Here is a 27,448-nt window from a genome sequence, read left to right on the forward strand (position 1 = left end):
ATATCAGTAATGCAACCTTCAGAAGACTTATGGGTTGTACCTAACAAAGTTGTCCTGTTGTGCAAGGACTTGTGCAATAGAACTTCCTCTCCCTGTGCCCCCTGCCCAAAAATCTGCTCTGGAATGTTGGGGTAACCTCCAGAACAGATCTGGGTGGGGTGCAGGGGGCTCCAGGAGAGAAAAGAAAAGTAAGACCCACTGTGCAGCCAGAGCTCCTTGCGCTAATGGGATGACTTCATTGGATACAACTGCATGTTTTTCCCACCAAGTAGCAAATAGGAGCTTTGAGAGAGTGGTGGGAAAGAGCACAGGGATAAGGGTTAACCCATCCTTCCCTAGTGCCACGGCCCCAGCCCAGTCTGTTCCCCTTGAGGCTGACATTGCTATTAAAGGCAGGAAATCCTATTCGCAGATATTCTGAATCATGTCTGGATGTGCCCTGAGAGACAGCTTGCTAGAGCAGGATTTGTTCTGTGCTTACCCACCCTTTGCACAATTCTATTGCCGGTTTTTGTTTTCTGTTGCTAAGGTAGAAACTTGAGATTCATGCCACAGAAAACAAAAAACTTGCTAATCCAGTAACGCCATGTATTACATAACTTGTTTGCATTTGGCCTTGACTAAAAAAAGCACCCACCCCCTGTTAAGCAGAGCATTTTGTTGCATTTTTGTTCCAGTTAGTGACAAACACTATTCGAACACGGAGCATCAAAATCAGAAGCACAGAACAAAGGACCTTCACTGTGTGCCTAGACAAGGACTCTAGGAGACTCTACAAGAATGTGACCAGGTAGGGCTCTCCAATAAACTGTATATTATTAACTTTTCACCCAGGTGTCCCTTCCCCATTCCTCAAAGTCAGTTCTTGAACATAGTGTGGGTGCTACTGATAAACACTGTCAACTCAAGAACTGCCTCCAGGTAAACTGAAATGGATCAGAAGCAGTGGAGGACTTTGGTCTTTCAGATTTCAGCAGTTTTATACTGCTTTATTTGTCATGGTCTGACATTGGGATATGCAATTTAAATCACTCTGAGGGCCACATGTATCTTGTTACGAACTCATGGTGGCTAGATGGAACCTACTGGGTGACAAATCAAGGCTTTAGTCCTTTACGGTATTTTAAAACTCTGTTGGGTTTTGGGCATACATCACTGTAAAATTTAGATCTTTGGGGCAGATATTTTATCTCAGTAGTGGGGAAACTTTGGGGCCTGAGGACCAGAGCTTTATTTCCCTGCACCCCATGCATCAACTTTGACAGGTGAACGGGGCCACCCACCTGCCGATGATCTGATGCCGTGATGACATTAGGTGCCTGATAGATGGGTATGGTGATATTCTTGCTCACTGTCAAAATTGTTTGGAGGGTGGTGGTCTCCTTCCTCAGCATGTTCCCTAAGGGAAAGTAGCACCCAGCAGGATTGAACTTCCCATTCACCAGCTGATGAGTGCAGGGAAAGCACTGGTGAAGCAGCAGTCAGCAGGATTGAACCCCACTGCTCACCCATCAGCTGACATCACCTAGTGATGTCATCTGTCTAACAAGTGAGTGAGATTTGGAGAAAATGGCCTCATGGGCCAGACGTCCCCTAACCCTTTTCTCTCTGGACTGCAGGATTCAGCACTGAAGAGTTCTCATTTTAACATACACCACACTCCTTGTCACAGCCTAAATTTGCCATACAAAGCTATTATAGCATTTTTAGCCACCTTAAAGGTACTGGGTGATATTCAACTAACATATTCCATTAGAGCAAGGATTTACACTTGTGCAATTGAATGACCCCACCACCACCTCCTGTGTGTGCCCTGAAGGTTGGGGGCACCCCTAGAATATATTTAGGGGGTGTGCAGGAAGGTGGGAGTTCCATTGTGCAAGCAGAAATCATTATGCTGATGGGATGTGTTAGCTGCACACCACCCATGTTATTCTTCTCAGACTAATCAGCCTCAGTGATGGTCAATGATAAATGTCAATTATTGGTGTGCATTCAAAATATATGCAAAGGGTTTGCAAATTATATGCACCTCATTGCCTGAGGTTCAAATACCCACAAACAGGTTTTCCAATAAAAGGACTTCGTATCAGAATTGGGTGAACACCAGATCAGATTCTGACCAATAGCTTGTGTATTTAGCAAATGGAACAACATCTTTTGTTTTCTTGCAGTATTGAAGTTTTCCCATGCCTAGAACCCAGCTACTGCTTACAAAAGACAAGAACCAGACGTTCTAGCCTTGAGGAAGAGGAAGATGTGGGACTGGCCAAATACTTACCTAAATCTTTACTGCTACCTATCAACACTTTTGCAGGCATTGTTCAGTGAAAAAGCTAATAGCCACAGCTATTTCATCTTTTACTGCGTCTGATTAGGGAATATCTAGTGATTGTGTTCCTACTGTGAAGCAGTTCGCGGAAGAAAGGAAAAAGCAAGGAGAAGAACAAGGAGAACAAGCAAGGAGACCAGAACAACAGCTCAGGTCTGCAGCTGGAGATGAATCCCAGCCCAGTACAGAGAAGCTGTGTCCTCCTATAATAGTCACAGATAAAACTGTGGGCAGGGGGCATGTAGAAAACAAAACAGAGTATGAGAGTTTCAGACTTCAGTGCCATGCTTTCCTTATATTCATCTTCCATTGGGCAAGGAGAAAATAATTTTATTTCACCAGGACACAACAAATGAAATGGTGGTAATTAATGCTAAATATACTTTCCTTTGAACCCTAGTTGTGATCACAGCTCTGCTTAGTCAGGTGTTGCTGGACTGTGGTATAGATATGGTTATTCTGTAGAACTACCACAGACAGGTAAGCAACTGTTCTGAATTTAGGGATTTGGATTTAATGAAACAGTATGCAATTTTCATTGCTGTTGTTAGCAGAATCTTGGGATAAAGGGTGTCCATGTTACCCATCAAAGGAATTGGGGGGTATTAGTGGCTTTAGAAACGTTTGAACAGGCACATATGTGGTGGTGACTATGTGGAATAGCACAAAATATGTACCATAGGCAAGGCAAAATGTTATGCAGACAGAGGTCAAGCATTTTCCCATGAGAACTGGGCTCCTGTTACCTTGCAGAGTGCTTTAGCCATGAAGTGATGCATGGGTAATAAACCTCCAGCACTGGTGGCATGGAGGAAGGACTTTGTGGTGGTGCTGTACAGGTGCACAAGAAGATTAGTGGGCCTTATTGTGGCAGAGTCAGGTCAACCCTACTTCCTGCCTTCAGTATTTTTATTTATTTATTAATGAAAATATTTATATTTTGTCATTTGGTCCCTCCCCAGTTTGCAATAAAATTGCAGCTAAATACAATATAAATACTGTAGTAAAATGGAAATGGAGACCTAAAAAACCAGGTGTTAAAACATGCAAAAGGAGGGGGCACAAACTGATAAACTTGCTGTACTCCAAGGTGTCATGAAACTTGGCTTGCTGCTACAGTTTACTCTTTTACATCATGCTCTTCTAGATCTTACACAGCAAGGCATTTGGACTTTTCAGCAGGGGTGTTGCTAGGTTCTTTAAAAGTGTGGGGCAGAGGTCCATAGAAACAAATTTGCATAGCAGATTTATACGTATAAGCACAGATTTATGATATAAATATCACAGAAGGCAAGCCAATTCATTTCCCTTCCAAATCATCCAGATAAATTCTTCAGTTAATTTGCACCCCACCCCCAGATCACCCCAAATTAGCTCCTTTTCCTTTCATTTACCCCCAATTAATCTCTCAACAGATCTTGTAGAAATCATGTCAGATCCCCTTCACTTACCCTCATTTATTACTCCCATGCCCTGAGCAAGATTAAGAGGTCCTAAACCTCTATTCAAAATAAAAGCTAAATGGTAAAATAAAATTTTATTTTCTGAAATGACACAAAGCATGTCATGTGCAGCACAAGACAGGACCTTTGCATTGTTTTGATTTACATTATTAGGACGCCCCCTGGTGTAGGTGGGGATAAGTAATAAAAAGAACACACAGTGTAATTTTGCTTGAATTCATTACCCACCCAGAAACTCAGAGCACATAGGAGAAGATTTGGGGTCTATGCTCTGTGAGTTCACCTCTAGCAGTGCCCCTGATTCTTCCCCCAAACAACAGTATGTTTCTACTTCAGTTGCTTCATGTCTGAATGTAAGACTTTTAAAGTAATTGATAAACCATGCCGTAAGGTTTATTGCAAGGGGAGAAGGCACTAAAAGTAGACATATGCTAGAATGTGGAAAGAAGGATAAATTTCCTAGAGGGAAAAATAATAAAAATGTAGGTCAAATAGTAGCTGATGGAACCACATGTAGCAATGATACTCCCGTGAGTTATTAAGGACAGTGACTTTAAACAAGCAAGAAAAGATTTAAAAATGTTTGCAGTCTTAAGCATTTTTTTAATTGGTTCTCTTAAGTATGGTGCTGTGGCTACATGTTTACAAACCAGAAGGTTACATGATGGATTGCTTTGAATTTTGTAATGGAGATATCTGTATTAACTAAGAATGTATATTATGTAAATTAATTATAAATTATTTGTACAGATGTAATACACTTTGTATATTCAAAAGTGGAATCCTTTAATTTCATTAAATAACTTCCAAGGATGTTTGATGTCATGTGTTCATTTGACAGTTGGCAGCAGAGGTAAGATATCCTGTGGAGGTTAGTTATATCAACATGATCTTTGTGTCCCCTGTTCAATTGCACATTCTGATTCCATTGGAAGACTGTATGGTGTGGAGAACCTTTAGTCAGTGGCCAGGGATGATGGGAGTTTTAGTCCAACAACATCTGGAGGCCCAAAGGTCCCCACAGATGCTGTTTTCTACAGTGGCACTTCATTTGTGTGATAAGCTGTACAATATGCACCTCTGTATTGTAAGTGCAACACAGTGGATATATGTGTGTTTGTAACTGCAGTTTTAACAGGTATTGCAGCCTCAGTTCCAATAAATCATCTAATGTTAGGAAAACCCATCGTTTCCAGTAGAAAGTTGGACAGGGATGTTGTAGTTCTGGAGATGATATTCCAAAAAAAGGGGGGGAAACACCCCAACCCAAGTGGGACATTATATATGATTGCTTCCGGAGTATAGAAGAATGATTTCAATTGAAAGCTTTTAAACATTCAGTCATAGCAACACTGCAAAGGTACAAAGGGGTTGGGTGGTTTCTTTATATCTTTTAAAGATGTTTTATGCTCAACCCAAAGTCTCTTGTAATCCTGATACAGTATTCTGCTTTCCTTCTTACCTGCTGGCAGGCTACAACAATATGGCTTTGCAAACAATAACACCTGAAGAGCTAAATAGTTCTGTGTCTGGATGGATCTGAACTGCTTTCAGCTCCCACATCAATTAAATTTGAAATACATCTGTGAGTATCTGATGCCACGCTGCTGAAGCGGGGCAAATATATATTTAGTCAAAGAGCATCAAAATTGCATAGGTTTATCTTTTAAGATTATCCGATTGTATTCCTTGTAGCTTTACACCCCAGTCCTAACAATAGTTATTCAAAAGTCAGCATTAGTTTTAATGGAGTTATTGCCTCCAAGTAAATATGCTTGTGACTGTAGTGTAATTCCACATAAGTGAGATATTAAAATAAGCTAGGTACATTGAAACTTTATACTATTCCTTTACTTTTACCTACTGTTCCAGAGAAGTCCATTTGTGTATCACTTTACTTTCATGTGTTTCACCAAGGACTATTTAAATACCAAGTAGATTGAACTGGAAACTAAATAAAACCTAGTTCAAGACAAACCACCTGTACAATTCTTTACCACCAGTAAATAATTAATTCGTCTATGAAAAAGAATACCTCTCATTACAGGGAAGCTAACTTGTAGACAGCAGAACCAGAGACTCTGAAAATACATTTTAAATGTCTCATATATGAGAGAAAACCTCAGCTGTCTTGGTGGTTTTCATCAGCATAATGACAGCAAATAACATGGTAGTAAGTATCAATGTCAATGGACCTCGACTTGGGGATCCAGCAGGAATCTTTCCTGGAAAAGATTTCCATTGCAAAGGAGATGACATAGATTTCTTTAGCAAAGCTAAGAAGAGTCATATAATTATGCAGTATAAGTAATACAGCCACATGGTATTTATAGGATTTTTATTTTTTGGCCAGTTGTAGTAACAGGTACAAAAAACAAATGCTACTTGTGATTAGTTTGTGGATAAATCCCCAAGTTATTTGGGCTCTAGGAACTTTTATCCTGGGATTACAAGAACCATTTTGATAGAAAGGCCTATGTTCTCTTAGTAGCTGATTCTAAATCTGGCTTTTAAAAGATTTGTCCCAAGCACCACCATTTGCTACAGTTATATCAATGAAGCAAGAGGCAAAACCACAAAAAGACTTAAGTCCCTTGAATTCATGGTGAGCTGAAGGAAAACAATCAGAATTAAACACAGCTTCTTTTTGCATCCCAGCAAAACTATCTGAAATGCTGTTTCACCCACAATTCTCTGGCCCGTAGGAATATGAGTTCCAGTGATGCAGATACTACATTTGGGTGTCCCCATCTTTTGAAAGAGGGTGAAGAGACTGTATTTTCTGCGACAAGACATTTTATTTTTCTCAGTGTTTTAAGACCCCTGTGACCTTCCCCACTGTCATTTTCTCTGCCTCCGTCGTTTTATGTACTGTTCATTTTAATTGGGTTAATTATTTGATTGACTCTAGTGTGGGGTTGTTGTTTTTTGGCTTTTTAATTTTAGCTCCCCAGGGAACATGGTGTGCTGAAGGGTGGGATGGGGGGATATAAATAACATGAAACAGAATATCGGAATAAGGGACAAAACTTGAGAAGAAAATCCTATTCTAACAGGTATGGCTAGAAGTAGAAACCGAGGAGTGGGAGAGGAGGGGTTCCAAGGATGAAGTCCTATTATATATCCAATTACTTCGGAGTAAGTCCCACTGAAGTGAATGGGGCTCACTTCTAAGAAGACATATGCTAGACCTGCACCGCAACAGCTCGGAAATGTCAATGTGCGAACCGCACAGGATAAGAATTCACCCTCATCATCATCATCTCCAAGGCCACCCGCCGTATCCTAGCAACCGCTTGCCCCGCCCCCCTGAGGCGCCCCCGCCGAGCCCACTTTCGCCCTCGAGGAGGAGATCGAGAGCAGCGAGCGAAGCCGGGAGGGGCCCCTCGGGAGTTCTCCGAAGGGCCAAGGCCAGCAGGTGAAGAGAGGGGCGGGGCTTGAGCAACTCGCTCGCGCTCTCTCTCGCGGCGGACAGGTGCGCCGCGGCGCATGCGCCGCGAGAGTGCTTCCCCGCTGACAGCAGGCCGAGGCCGCTGTCCTCGTGGAACAACGGAAGAAGCGGCGTCTCGCCTTCCCCCGCCCCCGCGCCCCCCACGCCCTCCTCTCAGGTATGGGAGGCTCCGCGCGCGCCTTGTAAGAGGCAGTTCGGCACGAGAGGGGCGGGCGCTGGCGGCGGTTGCCATGGCAACCCGCGCGAGATGCGGGGGAGAGGGGTGGGAGGCTGGGGAAGTTCCCCAGGCCCCACTTGCTCTGGGGAGGAGTGGGCGGGGTGTCTGTCTGGGTTGGCACGGGGCAGCTTGCGCCCCACTGAACCGGGGGGGGGGGGAATGAGTGGCTACAGGGGACCATGAGGAGCGTTACCCACAGGGACTGACAGGGGCTTGTTTTTAAGTAGTCGCCCGTGTGGGTGGCAGGTGAGGGGATGGAGGGCCGCCACCTCAGGAACTCTTCCGACGTTCTCGGTGTGGAAAAGCGAGGGAGGGATCCAGGGCCTTGCTGGCAGGCAGCCATGCTTTTGCAGGCAAACATGTACCGCTTCCATCGCTTTTAATGGACAGTCGAGTAACAGGTCGCTGAAAACTAATGGTCAGCAGCAGAGCATGTTTTTGCCTGTTTATTTTACACAGCCGCTTCAGTTGGCAGAGTGGTCGTGCCAAGTAAAATGACACACAGTGCATCATGCTTCTACGAAACACCTTCGCTTTTCTCTTTAAAGGCTAGTTAAAAATCCTGGATTGCATTCTGCTCTGTTGCACGGCAGTGCTGCTGGTCTTTGACATTTCCCCATAGACCTGAAGTATAAAGCGAAAACGATGCCACCCCACCTGGACTCATTCTGAAATAACACAGAGACTGGTAGCAATCTGGTAGCAACCCAAAGCAAATGTTTCCTGTTCCTTGAAATACTACACCACACACACCCTTACATAGAGACCTGTTTTATGTGTCTGGCATTCAGTCAGTTCCTTTTGCTAACTATAATAACTTGGTGCTGTTCACTGCCCAGTGAACCTGGGAATCCTCACAAAATTCACTGTAGTAGGCTATCACTGATTTTATGAAGATGATCTTCAGCAATGCCCTGCTATATACTTTGAGAACTCTTATTTATAAGAGTCTTTCTGGTCGTTTTATTTCATAACGCAACGTAAATGCACACATTTCCTCACTTGTTGAACTTTACTCAAGGAAACACAGCTATTGTAATGATGTAGCATTTTCCCAGCACTCAATCTGCAATATTTTGTCTCTAGAAAAAGTATGATTCATCCCTTATTTGCATATTCATTTTTATGGGATAGAACAGGAAGTTTGTTGCACAAGTCATATTACCAAAGACATCACTCTCTCTCTCCATTATGTTTGATGTAAAATCTGCTTTATGGTAGGCTTGCTAGACCTTTTGTGAATTTTAAAAAGGTTTGGGCTGCAATTTTGCATGTGAGTTGTTTAAATCCCATTGGATTTTTCTTTTTTAAAAAAGTTAATAAATTACAAAACCCTTTTAAAAGTCCTTTCATTATGTAGGAAAGGGGTATCATGCAACTAGCACTGGATAGGGCTTAGTATGAGGGTAGAGCTTTAAAAAATGCTTTTCATAGTAATCTGTAAAGGCTCTAACGGCACACGCATAAACATCCCAATACACATGAGGCTACCAGTTTGCTGAAGCTAAGCAGGTCTTGGTCTGGCCAGTGCCTGTATAGCTGGTTGCCTGGGAACCACATGCCATGGGTTGCATGGGTGCCATGACAGAAGAAAAGTGGAATATCAGTGTAAGAAATTATTTTAAAAAAAACAAAAAACTTTACTCAGAAACAAATCCCACTGAGTTAAATGGATAAACATAGTAAACATGCATAAGATTGCAATCTAATATCTGTTCTGGCAAGTAAAGAAGGATTTGTACAAGTCAGGTTGATTTTGCTTTTTTCATGAACTCCTAAAAGCTGCATCTAATATGGAATGTTTCTATGGCTGAAACCAAGCACAGTAACTATTGTTGTAGTGTTTGTTTGTTTGTTTGTTTGTTTGAAAAATTGTAACCGCACTTCTGATTTGATTACCAATATAACTTTTTGCAGTGCTAGAAAAAGAATTTTTTGTTTTCATTTCCTTACAATGGTCTCATGCTGACAACAAGACTTCAAGGTGGCTGACAATAAGTGAAAATGTTCCTTGTTGGCATTTCTAATTTGTTATTCGACACTGACAAGTCTTTCTTTTTCTTTTATTAATTTGCAGGACAAAATTGGGAGCCAAGCCTGCACCTGAAGCCATGAATACAAACAACCAGTGGGATGTGAACAAAGCACTAACTCTTGCTAGCCTCTTCCATTTTCTTTATGGTGCAGGAAATGCCTGTGCAATTCCGTTTTTAACTCTGTACTTTCGGCAGCTTGGATTGACTGCACCATTAGTAGGGATTATAATAGGATTAAAGCACTTAGTCACTTCTCTTTGGGCTCCACTGTGCTCCTATTTAGCAAAAACTCACAATAAGAGAAAAGTTCTCATCAGCGGATCGCTACTGTGCTCAGTTGGAGCAAGTTTGCTTCTTACTCTTGTCCCACCACCAAGCAAGGACATTGTCTATAGGTATTGTAATGTGAGCCAGCATCCAAATAAATTACTGACTGCAAACCAGGTGTCTGATGTAAATGTGAACAATCCAAGTACAATGAATGTTAATTCTGCCTCTGATGACAAGACACTATCTACTGAATCATTTGGAATAATCTCTAAGGACTTGATTACTACTGGAAAGCCAATAGTAACAAATGCACCATTCAAAATTTATTCCACTATTAATATTCCTTCTGTGATCAACAGTGGTGTCAACGATGGTGATACAAGTACCCAGCAATTCACTGATGTTCCGTATGGTGTGATATATGGTACTTCTGGGAAAGAAGTTTCCCCAGAAGAACAAACGTTGGAGACACTGACCATAAACAGGCCTGTGAAGGCAACTAGGAGCCCACCTGCTGATATGAATATTGAAGAAAAAATTGTGGAAAATGACTCTTCAGAAAGAAATGCTAACTTCTCATTTTACACACCCTCCGTACCTCTTAAAAAGACACAATATATATTCAAAAACTTGTCAGGTCGCTGGGAAAGAGCACAGGATATGAGCTCTTGGTTACTACAAGGTACTGACTTCTTGGACAGTGAGCACCAGGCCTTTCTTATGGTGCTAGGTGCTGTTGTTCTTTGGGAGCTCCTGGCTGCACCTCTTGGATGGATGGTTGAGGACAGCCTCTATGAGTACCTTGATTTTGTTGATGCAGCAGACAAATATGGAAATCTTTGGATTTGGAGTTACTTAGGAGCATCTATGGGTGTCTGTGGTGTAGCAATATTTGTGGATCAGCTGAGTTGCTTCTTGAGCACGAATATCCCACGTTTTGCAGTGCATTTTTATGGCTATGCCATGTTGCTAACTTTAACGCTGGCTGTCAGTGTCTTCTTTCCCATTCATGTGTCCAAAAAAAGTGAACATGTAAACAAAACAGTCAAAGCTTTAAACCTGATTGGGAGCGACGGCAGAACCATCCTGTGTGCAGTAACTGTCTTCCTCACGGGTGCCATTGGGTCAACTGTGCAGAATTTTCTTTTCTGGCAAATGCAAGACCAAGGCAGCAGTGAATTATACATGGGTCTCTCAGTGGCCATTGGACTGATTGCCGAAATCCTCCTCTACATCTTCAAAAGCAAGTTACTAAGGACTCTCTCAGCTGGTGGCACAGTTGCCTTGAGTTTAAGCTGCCTTGCAGCACAGCTGCTCTACTATTCCTTCCTATGGAACACCTGGTCTGTGCTGCCAATCCAGATCTTCTGTGCCTTCAGCAACGGTGCCTTGTGGTGGGCTGTGAACATGCTGGCAGATGACATTGCCACTCCTGGCACAGAAAGGTCTCTCCACCTTGTCCTACAGGGCCTCTCTTGTGGCTGTGGAGCCAGTCTGGGAAGTTTTGCAGGAGGGTTTGTTGTGAACAGCTTTGGCCTAGCAGTGCTCTATCGAGCATGTTCCATTACTTTAATACTCTGGTTAATCTTGTTCTTGATTGTCCAATCCAAGTTGCCACGTCAAAAAAGAATTAATTACTCCCGACTCCTAGCTGCAGATTCTAGTGATATGAGTGACTCTGATGATGATGATAAGGAAAGGGACTGGCTGGTGAAAGCTATGAAAGACGAGAACTTCACTAGGAATTGGTAAAAGTCTTGCATTTCATCAGTCTGTCAGGCAAAGAACAGACTTCGGAGGAATAGGGTGATGCTATTAGAAATGATGCACATGGAATCTGTAAGAAGCCATTCTACTAGCAGTGGGATTTTATGATGTACATATTTATAAAGAAAGCAATTATAAAGATTTTATAAAGATTTTATTTTCCTAAGATTAATTTATTGCAAAAACTTGTAGCATTTTATTTGCTTTTCTAAGATTTAAGTTTTCATAATCCAAGGAAATGGGACTTTTAGTTTCTGCTGAAATTAATAGTTTTTCAGCTTCAATAGTGACAAAAATTGGTTATCTTTAGAGACCCAGCTGGTCATATAGGAGGTTGTAATTCATAGCAATTTAATATTTTTTCACTACTAGTTAATTCCTAGTAGATAACATGCTGTCTCTTTCAATTTTGTCCTCAATTGGGCACAAACTGCTGTAGAAACAAATATGCTTATTCTTTATTTTTATGGATCCAACATCTTTCTGGCACTTTAAATAAGTGGGCCTCAATACTGGAATAAAATTGTCTAGTGGTTATGTAGATTTTATTGCTGGCAAAGTATGTGGCTTCCTTTGGTCAGTATTATTCTGAAAGAAAATATTCTTTTAGAATATCTCTCATCTCCTGAATGGGAACTTCCATACAGTAAAAACATTTCTTTTTAAACATCTCACATCTGTAATGTGACTATAAAATCTACATTGGTTAGAATGCACATGCAGTTCACAAATCTCTTGTCTACTTTCTATCCTGTATTAATAGCATATGTGGAAATACTGAGTTGTGCAAGTTAACTCCGGGCCCCTTAACATTAGACCCAATGGATGAGGAAGCAAAGTTTCTAGGATGTAAGGCTTTGCCCCTCTTAGGTGATGGATATTAAGAATCATTTTTTAGTACTCATAGGGCTTTGCTTAAACACTGTGAGAGGAATTCAGTGTCAAGCTCTTATAATTGTTCCATCAGCATAAGCATTTCTGCTTGGCAGATGGAACAATCCTCCCTCTCCTAAGTCCTCCCCAGAGCCAATGAGGGGCAGGCACAGAGGGAGAAGAGGGAGGGAAATAGCCATTGTGCTAGCAGGACTCATTGCCTTGGCTCATTCTAGCGCAACAGTTTAGTTGAATCCAGCCCTCAGCCATAATCTAGTTTGACTGATTCAGTTTACTCAGGCAAGGGAACAAGTTAACCAATGCAGAGGGCTACAAATTCCACATGTTTGCCTGAGAGAATATGCACTTTCAGCTTTATACGTGTGTGTTGGAGAAGAGCTATATCTTTATTTCATAGGGGAATCATGATTCAGAAGGATGTTAGAAGCATCATGGGAAGTTGGAAGGTGGCCTTTCAAGTGCACACTACAGAAAAATCCACCTTTTACTTTAAATTGCCACACATTTCAAGCTATTGGAAATTTTCCTTTCATTTCTCCAGTGCAAACTGTGCTGCTGCTAACAAGTTGCCTTTGATGGGAGGAAGCTTGAATAGGATGTTTTACTGTTCTGCAGAGCTTGTCCTCATGCTACAGCCTTGATCCAAATCATCTTTCTATAGGAGAGGGCAATCTACAGTCAAAGGTTTTATGCCCAAATTTTCCACTTCCACAGCTAATAGCAACTTCATGAAGCAGGAACACTAAACTGGTGAATCACTACATGAGCAAAGGGTGTCCCTTGCCCAGCTACTTTTTGAAAAGAAAAAAGATGTTGGGAGTTCAAGTCATGAAACTCCCATAGTCTAAATTGTCTGAATTTATCAAGTTGCTTTTCATGTGTTTTGCATGAATGCTAGGCATGTTGCTCTGAATGTTGTTGCCCTTTGGCTAAGAAAATAGTATTGACCACACCCTATGTTTACATATTGGTAGTTATGGGTATGGAAAAGTGTGTGGTGTTGTAAGTAAATACCAACTTGCATCAAGAATTAACAATATAAACTGTCCTTACAGAGAACTTTATTTACTAAGTATTTGATGTAGTAGTAATTTTCCCTAGCAAGTTTTCACTTAGCAGAGGCTGATAGGCAGAACAGTATTACGAAAATATGGTGCTTTGAGAAGCACGTTTTACCATTCATCAGTAAGAAGGTTTGTTACTCATTCTAGATTGCATATTTAACAGCTCGCTCTGGTGCAAATCTGTTTTTGTGACCCAGTGTCTTCTGGTAAAATTGCTCAGTGAAATGATTTGTCCTAGTGCCACAATCCCAAGCCAGTGCAAATAAGGACATGGTTTGAAGTGGAAGCCCTGATTGCTCTCTGTTTGCGAAAAGTTTTGCCTTTCTCAGCTGTGTCCCAGAATGCTGCTGGTTTGCTTTGTCCATAGAACTCAGTGGAAGCCAAGCCATTGAAAACGAAATCTGTCCCTGTCCATATCCATATAGACCAATCCTTCATTGGCATAACTCTAGCCCAGGTTCTCTTTCTCGGGTTGATAAAAATAGAACCCAGTAGCTTTGTTGTAAGTACATTTGGCATTACTTTGGGAGTGGGGTCAATATATATGAGGATATTTATGTATATATATTGTACAAATTGATTAATATTCAAGAAGTTAATGAATAAGATAAGCAAAAACAACCATACCTATATCTAATGAGCTGAAGGTTTTTTCATAAAAGTGTCAAATAGATGTTCTCATAAAATACTATAATTACTCAAATTTTCATAAATATATTCCATAAGAAAATATTGTTATATTAATACTGCAGCTACTAAAGGATTACAAAGAGATCCTTTAAATGCAAATCTGACTGGGTCTTCTTATATTATAAAAAGCCATGTTTTCTGTATTTCCCCAAATAAAAAGCTTTGATTGATTTCATTTCATACTTCGTTATTCCAGTAAAGGACAGAATGACACAATTTTTCAATAAACATGTAATCATGTTGTCTGCTTTCCTTCCCACTGATTATATTTGTCAGTTTCCTCACATAAGCTGTGTGTGAGGATATTTTATGGGAATATGACATCTGCACACAGTGTTCTTTAATGTGCATGAGTTCAATCCTGAATTGTTACATGCAGCTGTAGAAATAATTTCAAAATCCATTTTTAGATGTCAGTGTTACGTTAGCAAGTGATGACTGGCAGTATTAATGTTAATTACATAACTTTAGTAATGAGTAGCATTAAAGACTAACTTTTAAGCATCTCAGTGCATTAATGCGCTTAAGTAACAAAAATCCTAGAGAATGATCCAGTAGCAACTGAGCATTTTAAGACCTATTGAATTACTTTTTAACGATAATGATGTAATCATATGCACATTTTCCTGCAAGTAAACCTCACCAAACTCAGTGGGACGTCTTGAGCACACATGCATAGATAGAAGAATTGCACTGCACAGCACATGTTTAACTCTTCTGTGAAGCCAGCAGGACATAAAAAGCTAAAGTTTGGCTGGATTGTGCCACTAACTTTGAGGGAAAGCAGAATTTTACATGATAAGAGCAACGAACATTCTGACCTAACCCAGCCATAAAGTTTAACATGCTGTGGGGTGCTTTACTATTCCATCTTGTTGATGATAGCACAGGCATTAGCCAGTCAGCAGTCAAACCATAAGTCTCTGGCTTTTCCTCAATGCCTTGGAAATATGTAGAACCATCTCTTCTAGAGCTTGTTCCAAGATATGTTTTCAGGGCAGCAAACATGCTCTCAAAGCAGTGCCTTCCCATGTAAAACGTTAAGGCTATCTTTACTGTAAACCCACCCATGTTTTTTCTTCCACGTGGAGATTTCTTCATCCACCTTCTAATATGTTATAGTATCAATGTGCTACCTGATCTTGTGAATTTATTCTGCTCTTGTACATTGATCACAGGAGTCTAGTTCAGTTTTGTTTTAATCTCGGTATCCCATAATTATTTTAGTTAGGTTTGCAAGTAAATAAACATTTTTAATTGTCATCTTTTCAAACTGCCTGGTATCTGGAAACTAAGCTGTGTGTGTTTGGTTTTCATTTCAAATTGCAAAATTGCAACCTCTGTTGAATGTTTTTAGAGTTCAGGTCAAATAACATATAATATGGTGTGCTGATTGCATCACCTTCTACCAAGACATGCTTTTATCTTTGTAACCATAGAAATTTCCTTCTGTAACACCTCTCAGTGTTTGCCTTCTCCCGAAACCTTTTCCAAGCACTAGGTGTTGGTTGTAACTTGATAAGGCTGAATGTGTTGTTTAGAAGACTTGCAATTATTTCCACTGGATGTGATTTCTTGCAGGAATTCAAATTTTCTGTGACTTGCATAGAGTCTCACAGATTGCCTCAGTACCATGTCTCCAAAGAGATGCATTGACAGGAGTATAAGCTGAGAGAAATTTTCGATTTCTGTGTATTTGTTATGTACAACTCATTCCAGGTTCTTCAAAAGATTCAGCATAATCGGCAAACATTCTCACAAAAGACATGCAGTGAGGAATTTACAGTCAAGTTTGAGATCTGGTATGTTTAAGGCATAAAAATTCATGTTTTATAATTCCTCGCAAGAAAAGGGAAAAGTTGACAGCTATGCTTTAAGTAGCGTTTACTTAGCTTTTAGAAAATTGGTCTCATTTTGCCCTTTTCTGTCAGATAGCTAAAAGCAGCTAGTTACAGGTCTGCTGTAGTCAAAACAAAATAAAAAAATTCCTTCCAGTAGCACCTTAGAGACCAACTAAGTTTGTCATTGGTATGAGCTTTCGTGTGCATGCACGAAAATTTGTTTTAAAAGCAGCTGTGTAATTTCTTCATCTCTCCCCGCCCCATCAATACATTATGAGGCAATTCAAAAACTGAATCTCTTTGATGGAACATGTGTTGATCTTCTAATCAAGTAACTTCATTTATTTTGCTACTATATTATCTTCATTTTTCCAGTATGTAAAATGCCTATTGTGATGAGAACCACTGGAATTAAATTTTGTCTTGGCTATTCATGAGGAACTATTACTACTTGATAATGCAACGATTAGGAATTTGACTTTCTTTTATAGATCGTTGGGGTTCCTTATATGTTTCCTGATAAACTGAAGGCATTGATATATTTTTGCTGCTAAACTGAGATATGAATAAATATTGATTGATACAGAAGTCAAAGGCAAATATTTACCTGGTTGGTATGAGAAATATGATGTCAAGTGTGAATTGAACTTTCTTATTTGCTTCTACCAGTTCCGCCCAGCACCTTTTGTTTGATACCGACAGCATACTCAGTAATCTACAGACTCATAAACTCAGGCCTAGCTCTCACAAATATTATGAGTTTAAATTCTCATACTTGTAAATTGCCTGGAATAAATCTCTAAAAGTTGCTATACATACCTGGATTTTTGCTCTTGGTTATATTCATTCCAGGAAAGGGGACTGCCTCTTTAGCCTTCAAATATCTTCTTAATTTAACTGTTGCTCTGTGCTCTTTCCATGCAAAGTTGAACAGTCCAAACAAATCTGAGATGACACACACTGAGAGCTCCATGTGATGCTTCATTTAGTGAGATGAGTCATTTTCATTGGCTAAGCCTCCTAGCTTTTATGTATGTAATTAAGATGCAATAATAAGCTTGCAGGTGTTTCTACTTTAACAGGAAACAGCCAATATGTTTCTCTATGGAGGTTTGCCATATCTTCCTACTGACAAGTAGTCTCTATTCACACCCAAAAATGATACAGCATCTGAGGACACTGTGCTCAGGAGGAAGATGTTCAAAAGGCTAGCTCATGAAAACATAAAGCCAAATATTTTAAAATCCACTACCCATAGGCCAGAAAGTGGCATTTCTCCCCAGTATGGTCAGCTGTGTTTGGTTTTTAAAACTAAATAGCTGGATTTATAGGGAGGATATTGTTTCGACATTTATTTAGAAACAGACTGATTTGATGACTCTTTACAATTTGCTGCCTCTCTGCAACTAGAGTATCCAGACCTATCCTAGCCTACACTACCTTTTGCGTAGGAATCTAAATGCATGTCAGCATTTCTGTTTACTTGAGGGGCCTATGTTAATGTGCATTTGTGTGCTTTGTCACCAGAATGGCACCAAGCCCTCTGGAAAGATTTACAGTTGCTGTGCTGCATTTGAACTCTGCTCTTAGTTAACTCTGAGAGTCACTCAAAAGCTTGTTGTCTCAGTAATCTCTGAGCCTTCTTATCCCATGACTTCTAACTTTACTCAGGGGCCTTTGATTTGGGACAAGCATTTTGAGGTTGAAAATGTCTACATCTCTATCCAAATGCTTGAACCACATCATCATCATCATCATCATCATCATTTATTATTTATACCCCACCCATCTGGCTGGGTTTCCCCAGCCACATGAAAGTCAAGACTTTATACCAGCGATTACCTGGCAGAACCTCCTGTGAAACTGGTGGAAAGGTGGACCTAAGAGGGTGGAATTTCAACAAGCAGTGCCTAAGGCAGCCCAATGTTAAAGTGAACACACATACACATTCAAACGAGCTCTCAAGGCCCTGTGAATGAGTGGTTGTAACAAGAAAGAAAGCATAGTGTGTATGCTAATAGTTGACACACTATGCTGTATCTTTAATTCAGGATGCTGTATGTTCAAGTCTAGGTAGGCAGCAGGCTGGAACATGTAGTCTAGACAGCCTACTATCAACAAGAAAGACAATGGACACACGCTCTCCTACTCCAATCTGTCTGTAAAGCAACTTCAGAAAGCCACATGACTGAGTAACCAAGACATTTCAAGTACTGTAGTGAAAATGCTGGGCTTCCCGGAGGCTTCTGTTGTGCCATTGTGGGATACAGGAAGCTGGACAAAATAGATATTTGATCTGATTTAGTGAGACTCTTACATTCTAATGACTAAATACTTTTGAGGCATTAAATAAAGGAACTTGCAGGGCTTTGGTGAAAAGCAGAAATCCGTAATAGCTCTCAATCAATGTAAATAGCTCTTCACTTGCATATTTTATGGCAGGTGAGTCATTACAAGTCGCACTCAAAGGAAGTACTGTACAAATAAAAGAGGAAGATGAAACTTGACTATTTGTTGTTTCCACCAATGTCGCATTAGAAGAAAGCCAAAGGGAAGAGAGATTAAAGCCAGTTGCTGTGGTAGCTGGAAGCAGGGAAATAGACACAAGAAGGCTGATGGTTTGGGGTAGGAGGCCAGGTGTGGTGATGACAAAAGCCTCACCTGTTGAATTCCTACTTATGCAGCTAATAAAGCTTCAGGAGGAACCTGGCCTAAAGAAAGCAACCCAAAGGCAAAGGTGCATTCATTTTGGAGACTGAGCTTATAGAAGTCAGGAAGAGAGAATTCTTGCTACCTTCTTCCTCAGCGACATGCGGAAGAGATGAATAGAGGGTATAAAAAAAACAAATGAGTCTGTAACTTATCTGATACTTTGCTCCATGGTATCTAGGGGAAGGTTTCGAACACAGCCAAATTGCAACTTAGATCAGGGATCCGTTTGAAAAGCGCCAATCAGCTGAGTTTACTCAGAAGCATAAGAAGAAGCCTGCAGGATCAGACCAAAGACCTGACTAGTCCAGTATCTTATTCTCACACTGCCCAGATGCCTATGAGAAGCCCACAAGAAGGGCATGAGTACAATGTCACTGTCACTCTCAAGATTCCCAGCCATGGGCATATATAGCCCATATATAGCCTTTTCCTCCACGAATTTGGGTTGTTTTATTGCTTCATCTGTGAGAGTTTTTAGAAATGTTGGTGTAGGATTTATGATTTTAATTGTATTTTACTGGTTGATTATTTAATGTTTGCAAACTACTCTGGAATCTATTTACAAGAAGGTCAATTTAGAAGCTCCATAGCTAAATGAAACATTTGCATCTTAGCTGCCTTGATTTTAAGGAACCACTTCTAAAGCCCTGTACTCAAAGTGCCTTTTGAATGGTTTGCTTATTAATGTCCTCATTGTGGGATGTGAAACACAGAGCAGTCAAATACAACATTTCTAGAGTGGACATAAAAGGGGGTGTCTGGACCAGCCAGTTAGAACTTCCTGTTTCCTCCTGGGCTGGGACAGACTTCCTCTACATGTGACCAGAGATGGGTGTGACCTCACCTATACAGGTAACAAAACAGCACAGGGGATGCAGACATCTCTCTCTGACTCCATTCCTGGAAGAAGCAACATCTTCTTAGCCTGAGATGCTCTCTTGGCTTGCAGCCAAGAGAGGACAAAGGAGCTATCTCCTTATGGGATAGATTCCAGGTGTATATATTTTGTAGCTTATGTCTGCCTTCTGGGATCCATCTGTGAACAGAATGTGTGTGAATAAACTGTGTCGTGTCTAATCTTTTATGAGGGAATAAAGGGGAATTACCAGGAAACTTGTTTTAGAGGCTTAAACGAGCCTGGCAAAGACGTTATCCTCTGTACAAGTTAGAAAGGAGAATGTTACTCTGCTAAATTATAGAACTAGTGTTAACTAGTTGGGAAGGATATAATTAAACAATATATCCTCTCCTGTCTCCCTGAACATTCCCACACTCATAACAGTGGGCTTAATTTCATTCATTTGCTTTAAAAAGTAGTACCCTTCTCTCCTCCTGAAAAAAAAGTCCTCAGTGCTGCCCAACATACGTTTCCCCACTGACACAACATTCATCTCACTCCTTTTAAAGCCATCTAAGTTGGTGCCTATCACAACATCTTGTGTTTTGCTGATGAGTAGTTTGCACTTATTTCCACCAGAGGGCGGCTCTTGGTGTCATAACAGAGCCACATCTAGTCTCCTGCAGCCTCTGATTCTATTTCATCTTTCGGCAGCTGTGCTAAAGCATCTCGGTGTAGAACTAGCAGGCAGCAGCTGCTGGGCAGGTACCAGGCTTGGCTGTATTCTGTGCTCCTTTGATTTTGCTTCTCTCTCTATTTAATCATTCCTTTTCCAGAGGATGGGCTCTGACTTCCCTGCAACGTGTGCTCTTTAGAAGTCCTTCTCCCTAAGGAATCATGCTCATTTAAACAAAGAAAGAAAAGAAGATTAGAGGGGGGAAAACATCCCACAAGCAAGAGACAAGGATGGAGAAAGAAACCAAGGCATCCACCCAGTACGGATCCCTGGAGTCAACCAAGTGGAAAGCAGCAGATGCAGGCAAAGGTGAGATTAGTTTGCACACCTGGGGCACAGCAGCGAAGTACCAACTCCCTCCCTGTTACTCACTGCACCCCCTGAAGTGGGGCTTAAATCCTTGCAGATCTGCATGATGCGTGTGTGTGTGTGCCAGTATAACATTTGGCTGCTGGGTGTCTGCTATTTTCTGTCTTCCTTGAAAGTTTCGCAGCAGTGGAGATGGAGATGGATGTCTCGTTCAAATCCCACCCCCTAAAACCCCCACTCCTGGTGATATTATTGTGTGTATATAGTGTGTGTGTGTGTGTGTGTGTGTGTGTGTGTGTGTGTATGTATATATATATATATATATATATATATATATATATATATATATATATATATATGAATGAGACCCCACCTGTCTGTCTCACTAGCAGTGGAAACGAAGCAAGTTTGCATTGAGTAGTGGCAGGCAGCGGGGAAAACATGAGTAGAGAAACCTGGCCGAGGACCAGACACTCTAGTCTCTGTTCATTCACAAAAAGAGCCTCTGGCGTGGACGGAGTTTGACTGCCGGGCGCACTCTAGTAGCTTGGGGGATGCCTCAGTGCATGTGTGGGCATTACAGAACTGGCCAAAACGAGAAATGCACATGATTTGGGGTTTCCAGGAAAGGCCACGTCCCCAAGGGTGAAGCTGAGGGGCATTGAGGCTTTTAGCAATACCCCATGAAGGCACCCAGGTAAGGATTTACTCCTTCTCTACTCAGCTATATACCATCTGTGTCAGCTCCCCATTTTTGTGAATGGGCATAACCGGGCGAGCGACAGGCAGGAAGGAGTTAATGCCAAAACTTCCCATTCAAGAATTCAGCTATCTCCTTCTGTTGCTTAGAGAAGCAGACACACCTTACCAGTACAAATGCCTTTATCAGATCCTCAGTACAGTGTAGACTAGTGGCTAAAGCAGCATGCAGGACAAGGATGTTGCAGTTCCTTCCCCTTCATCCGCTGCTGGTGGGTGGGTATTTATTATGTATATGCAGTGGTGCCTCGGGTTAAGTACTTAATTCGTTCTGGAGGTCCGTTCTTAACCTGAAACTGTTCTTAACCTGAAGCACCACTTTAGCTAATGGGGCCTCCAGCTGCCGCCGTGCGCCGTAGCACGATTTCTGTTCTCATCCTGAAGCAAAGTTCTTAACCTGAGGTACTATTTCTGAGTTAGCAGAGTATGTAACCTGAAGCGCCTGTAACCTGAAGCGTATGTAACCCAAGGTACCACTGTATATGATACACAGAAGCATATTGGCGTCAGGAGAATAGCACATTTGACCTGCTGCCCAAGTCTGCCTGTTTCAGCCAGGTTGCGTGGCAAAGAAGACCCTGTTGCTTGAAACAGTGGGTCTGGGCACTTGGCTGAGTTAGGTGGGTCACCAAGTGCAAAACCAGTTCAATTCCCCCAGCAGATGAGGCAAATTACGCAAGGTGGCTCGGCTCAGGTCTGGAAACAGCATACCAGCTTGGGCTCTTATGGTACTTCCCACACAAGCTGAGAGTACATCGTGTGGATGGGTGTGTCTTCTCTCAATCCCCAAAGCCTTCAGCTGGTTCCAGCCAAGAGCTACTCCCCCTGGAGGCTAGAGACAGCATGGGGTTGGCAGCCAGTGGTTTAATCACTCCCACCACAGCAGGTGAAGTTAATAGCTCAGTTCCAGACAAGAATACAGTGGTACCTCAGGTTACAGACTCCACTAACCCAGAAATAGTACCTCGGGTTAAGAACTTTGCTTCAGGATGAGAACAGAAATAGTGCTCCGGCGGCACAGTGGCAGTGGGAGGCCCCATTAACGAAAGTGGTGCTTCAGGTTAAGAACAGTTTCAGGTTAAGAACAGACCTCCAGAACGAATTAAGTTCTTAACCCAAGGTACCACTGTATAGCATTTTGTTTGTGAGTTCTCTTAGCATAAACTATGGGATTTTCTGTTATAGCTTTTAGGATGGACTGGTAGTGCAATGGGAGAGGGGGTGCATTTAGTGTGTGTGTGTGTGTGTGTGTGTGTGTGTGTGTGTGTGTGTGTGTCATCTGCCTTGAAGTGAAGGGTCTTTCATCTGTATTAAGTTTCCGTAAGACCTGATGAAGTTCTTAGCATCTTATACGACTCAGCCTAAAATGCTTGGACTGTAATTGGTCATTTGGGTTAGGAGCCTCCATCAACAGATTTGCTGGAGATGGCTGTGGTGCTAGGCTCCTAGCCAGCAGCTGCTTCCTCCAAAGTCACGGGAGGCAGATGTTTAAACTTCCATCTTCTTCATTCATTCTCTCTTCCCAGGTATTGATCACAGCATTGTTTAGCTCATAGGTTTTCAACCTTTTTGATTCCGCGGTTGCCTTGACCCAACTACATTCTTCCTGTGGCTCCCCTGTGGGGCTCAGGAGCCCAGTTATGTCACCCAGAGCTGGCAGCCTCTCACCCTTTTTCAAACACCCTCCCTTGTGGAGTGCTTCCTCAGCCTGCTCTCTTCTCCCCTCTCCTTGGGAGTGCTCTGGGCAGCTGCCATCCCTGGTCTCTGAGCTGCCCCCTCTGACCCAAAGAGAGGTGCCTCTTCCCACTGCCTCGCAGGGGCCTCAGAAGCACCCCCTGGCCAGCCCCAGAGACACCAGCTTGTAGCCAGGGCTGCTGCAACAAGCAGCTGTTCAAGCCTTTGGGAGGCAGAGACGCAAGAGGGTATCAGGGGAGGGAAGGAAAGAGGGACAGAGGCCAGAGGCTGGCTTTTTCCTCTGACTTGACTCACTGGCACAGGCCAGTGTTGGGAGGTTATTTGGCTCCAGTAATGAAGTATTGATCTCATCACTTGGCTCTGCTAGTGCATGCGAAGGAAGCTGGAGATGGCCTTTATACACTTTGTATAATGCAGCTGCATGTCTGTCCCTAAATCCAAAGGAATAATATTCTTCAGGATTGACTGGTCCAGTTAGTGCAAAATACAGAGCACGAGAGATGATGTTGGGGTTCAGACTTGATTGCATGCCAACTAATTCTTCCTATTTGTGTGTGTGAGGGAGGAGCAATTTTGCAGGAGTCTTTCGCTGCAGGTAGCTGCTCCATTCATTCAGGTACTTCCATGTTTTTTCCATTTTATTTTCCATTTTATTAAACGTTTATTTCCATTCATCCAAACCCATTCCAGGGTGGTTTGTAAGAATATCCATAGCAGTACTGGCACATGGTAGGGGAAAAGGACAGAGGTACAGGAAGCTGCCTTAAACCACATCAGACCATTGGTTCACCTGTAGCTCAGTATTGCCAACACAGACTGGCAGTGGTTTTCCAGGTTTTCTGACTGGGGCCTTTCCCAGACCTACTTAGAGATGACCGAGATGGAACCTGGACCTTCCACATGCAAGTCAGGTGCACAGTCCTTCCCCAGAAAGCAGAGGGTACAAGACTCGGCAATAGAAACTTTTTTCATATTGTAAACTGCCCAGTGATCCTCAGGTGAAGGATGGTAAAGAAATTTAACAACAACAAGAACAACTATTCAACTCTGAAATGAGGCTACTTCCTAACATCTGTGAGGGTGGGAAGAGAATGTGTTTCAAGCATGCCCTTGGCTTAGTTGAGGTGGTAAAGATTCATTATGCATTTGAGATCAAATGCACTTCAAATGCAGGAAGTGCCCTAATCCAATCAGGATGAATTCTGAGCCTGGCATTACGCAAAGAGCCAGTCTTTATGTTTGTTAATGGCTCCTCTTATGGTTGATTGTAAAAAAAACCAACAACCTCAAAGCAGTTTAAAGGTAAAGAGACCCCTGACCATTAGGTCCAGTCGTAACCAACTCTGGGGTTGCAGCGCTCATCTCACTTTATTGGCCGAGGGAGCCGGCGTACAGCTTCCGGGTCATGTGGCCAGCATGACTAAGCTGCTTCTGGCGAACCAGAGCAGAACACGGAAACGCCGTTTACCTTCCCGCCGGAGCAGTACCTATTTATCTACTTGCACTTTGACCTGCTTTTGAACTGCTAGGTTGTACAAGAAGGTAAAACAAGTAAATCAAGAAAAAACTCTCAACTTTGAAACAATGAAGGTTCCTAGGACTTTTGCAGTCCATTTCTGTGTCTGCAAGAAATGTACGCAGGGGTTGCATGTATTATTTTAGCCAAAACTGTGCACAGCAATATTTTGTTACTGTAGTAAATAACTATTTTTCATCCCTCGTTCCAAGAATCACAACTGCTGAGTCCGTTCTTCTTTGGGGAGCAGTTGTTTGAATGTCATGAGCACCTACTGGACAGTGCCTGTGACATGCAGGAGAACAGGAGCCACTTAACTGTTCACCCTGCCCACTTGTGCCTATTGAAGGACCTGTGGAGTCGTTTCCCCCCCCCCCCAAAGTCTTTGCTTGAGTTCTTTGCTTGATGTACGTGAGAGAGCAACTTTTCCACCAAGAGAGCCTCTCTCCTTCCATAGTCAAAATGGCAGGCCAGTCCTAACTGCTACTCCCTGGTGGGTCTCCTCTAGAGCAGAAGCTTTTGTTCTTTGGACCTTTGACACAATAATAATAGCACAGTGCCATTCCCCCTACACTGAAAGGAAAAGGCATGCACAGATAATTCGGTCTCCATCAAAGCTGGTTTCGTTTCAGAGATTCCACAAGGGATTATAATAAAAAAAACTAAGATGAGCACATTCCCTGTAATCTTAGTATAAGAGTGCAGACTCTGAAATTGCTGCCAGACTCTTGACAACTATGTCAAGAAGATAGGAGGGGAAATGTGCTTCTCTAGAGGTATAAAGAGAGAAATGAGCCCCCCAGGCACTGCTGTGAAAGGAATATGTCTGCCTCAGGGGAGTTCAGAAGAAGGAGTGGAGGAGCAGCTGCCATCTATGGAACTAATTCTCTGCAGTCCCCCCCCCCATTTCCTCAGTGATATTTTCATGCCATTTTATCAGCTGCTCTTAGATCCTGTTGAAGACTGAACTGTGGCTCTCCAGAGGTTGTTGGACCACAACTCCCATCATGCCTCATTCTATACTGTGCTGGCTGAGGCTGATGGGAGTCAGAGTCCAACAGTGTTGAGGAGGGACACAGGTCCCACCTAGGCCATATAAGGCAGCCTGACAGAAATCAGAACCTCTTAGGCATGTGGCCATAAATTGGAAGTGATTCCAGTCCAATCACTGATGGCATTGCTTGCTTTCCTGTCCACCCCCATCCCATCTGCTAACTGAGTTCCTTTTCCCTTTTGCCCTCAGAGGATGAGATAGTGTCCATGGCCGACTCCACAACGACCATTGATGACATTGAAGGGGAGCTCTTCAAAATTGAGAGGATCCGGGAAGTTCTGGTGCGGAGGGAGTCAGAGCTCAGATACATGTGAGTTGGGTAACTGGAGCGCAGGATGCCTGTGGGAGGGCACTCAGCAAGGTGCAAAGTCTCCATGGGCAGGATCCTGTCTCTTTCCACCACCTGTAAGGAGGCAAGAGGCAGCTGGTCCTGGGTGCTCCTCTTCATCTCTCCCTCTCTCTGTCTAGATCTGCTCAGTTTCCCTCTCCCTGCTTTGAGCTCACAATTCAGTCTCTCTCACTGAGAAGAGTCCACAAGAGTATCAGGCCTCTCTTTCAGCCTGCCTGGGTGGGCGGGATCCCATGTTATCTCAAGCTGCGTATGCCAACTTCAGGAAAGGTCAAATAGCCAGTCTGGCCCTCTGCATCATGGAACATCCCCCCCCCCCCGAAGCGTGCAAGGGTTTCTCAGCAGACAGCTGATTGGGAAGTGGCTCATGGGAGCGTGGGTGTTTTGAAAAGAGCTGCTGTATAGGATGTGTTATTAGCCCAATGCTGCCGACTAAGTTCTGTGGATAGTGAAAATATGAGGTGGGCTGCCTCCAGCCTCTTCACCTAAACCTCTTCACCAAGCCTACATGTGCAGAAGTTGTACACATGTACATGCTGTACACAGAATCTGTACAGCAACCGCTTCACAATTTCTCCATGTTTGAACCAATGGAAAAGGACTACTGCGTGACCATGGAAACATTTCCTGGATTAATCGTTCTGGTGTCACAGGACACTGTTATCTCGCTGAGGTAAAACCAGGTCAGGAGAGAGCTATGGATTAAAAATTCAGGAGCTCCTCCTGACCATTCATAGATGCACCAAGAGTGGGGACCTTGTGTTTATTCAGACATTGTTGGACTGCAACTCCCATCAGCCCCAGCCAGCACAGTACAGCCATCTCTTCTCTCCTCTCTCTCTCTCTCTCTCTCTCTCTGTGTGTGTGTGTGTGTGTACATTGGTACCTCGGGTTAAGTACTTAATTCGTTCTGGAGGTCGTTCTTAACCTGAAACTGTTCTTAACCTGAAGCACCACTTTAGCTAATGGGGCCTCCTCCTGCTGCCGCGCCGCTGGAGCATGATTTCTGTTCTCATCCTGAAGCAAAGTTCTTAACCCGAGGTACTATTTCTGGGTTAGCAGAGTCTGTAACCTGAAGCATATGTAACCCGAGGTACCACTGTATATCTATCTATCTATCTATCTATCTATCTATCTATCTATCTATCATCTATCTATCTATATCTCCCTGCTGAATTGGGTTGGGAGGTAAAGGGTGTAGCACACTGTTACTGAACATAGAAGTTTGGTTTTACTGTCACAGCCAATAGCCATTGACACTGTATGTGGTCCGAAGCCTCAAGGGGCCACCACCTTGAAGGTCTGATCAGTGCCTGGACAGGAGGCAGCCTGGGAACCTCATGTATGCTGCCTTGGGTTCCATTATGGAAGAAAGGCAGGATGCTGTTGTAAGGAAAATAAACAATAAGTGCCTAATCCTTTGAAAAGCCACCCAAGCTAGCAACCGGTGACACA

At 42.5% G+C, this 27,448-nt stretch overlaps 3 protein-coding genes across 12 annotated transcripts in view; all 3 read left to right on the forward strand.

The window, feature by feature from the left end:
- PIK3R6 (phosphoinositide-3-kinase regulatory subunit 6) overlaps nucleotides 1-4,608 on the forward strand; it is a 33,677-nt gene extending 29,069 nt beyond the window's left edge. For both annotated transcript variants that reach the window (XM_083487541.1, XM_083487540.1), the window contains exons 21-22: nucleotides 678-790; nucleotides 2,175-4,608. In XM_083487541.1, the coding sequence (XP_083343667.1) occupies nucleotides 678-790; nucleotides 2,175-2,331 (270 nt within the window). In that variant the 3' untranslated portion in view covers nucleotides 2,332-4,608. The remainder of the gene's footprint in view (nucleotides 1-677; nucleotides 791-2,174) is intronic.
- A 663-nt stretch (nucleotides 4,609-5,271) lies between these two features.
- Nucleotides 5,272-14,359, forward strand: MFSD6L (major facilitator superfamily domain containing 6 like). 7 transcript variants are annotated; one of them, XM_083487549.1, is made up of 3 exons: nucleotides 5,273-5,380; nucleotides 7,817-7,897; nucleotides 9,541-14,359. In XM_083487549.1, coding segments are annotated over exons 2-3 (1,983 nt in total). In that variant the 5' UTR covers nucleotides 5,273-5,380; nucleotides 7,817-7,895; the 3' UTR covers nucleotides 11,522-14,359. The 7 variants fall into 7 exon arrangements, with proteins under 7 accessions (XP_083343677.1, XP_083343675.1, XP_083343673.1 ...); XM_083487553.1 differs by lacking the exons at nucleotides 5,273-5,380; nucleotides 7,817-7,897 and adding exons at nucleotides 7,653-7,709; nucleotides 8,598-8,680; XM_083487551.1 differs by lacking the exon at nucleotides 7,817-7,897 and having other exon boundaries at nucleotides 5,272-5,380.
- The window catches only part of LOC310699586 (bMERB domain-containing protein 1-like), a 41,829-nt gene continuing 21,569 nt past the window's right edge, over nucleotides 7,189-27,448 (forward strand). The window contains exons 1-3 of one of the 3 annotated variants that reach the window (XM_083487733.1): nucleotides 7,189-7,213; nucleotides 20,412-20,620; nucleotides 25,834-25,954. In XM_083487733.1, the coding sequence (XP_083343859.1) occupies nucleotides 20,542-20,620; nucleotides 25,834-25,954 (200 nt within the window). In that variant the 5' untranslated portion in view covers nucleotides 7,189-7,213; nucleotides 20,412-20,541. Of the gene's footprint in view, nucleotides 7,214-20,254; nucleotides 20,341-20,411; nucleotides 20,621-25,833; nucleotides 25,955-27,448 lie in introns of those variants that run through there. The other 2 variants (XM_083487732.1, XM_083487734.1) reach the window with 2 other exon arrangements.

Source organism: Podarcis liolepis (assembly GCF_965112155.1).
Source record: "Podarcis liolepis genome assembly, chromosome: 2".
Taxonomy (NCBI): Eukaryota; Metazoa; Chordata; class Lepidosauria; order Squamata; family Lacertidae; genus Podarcis; species Podarcis liolepis.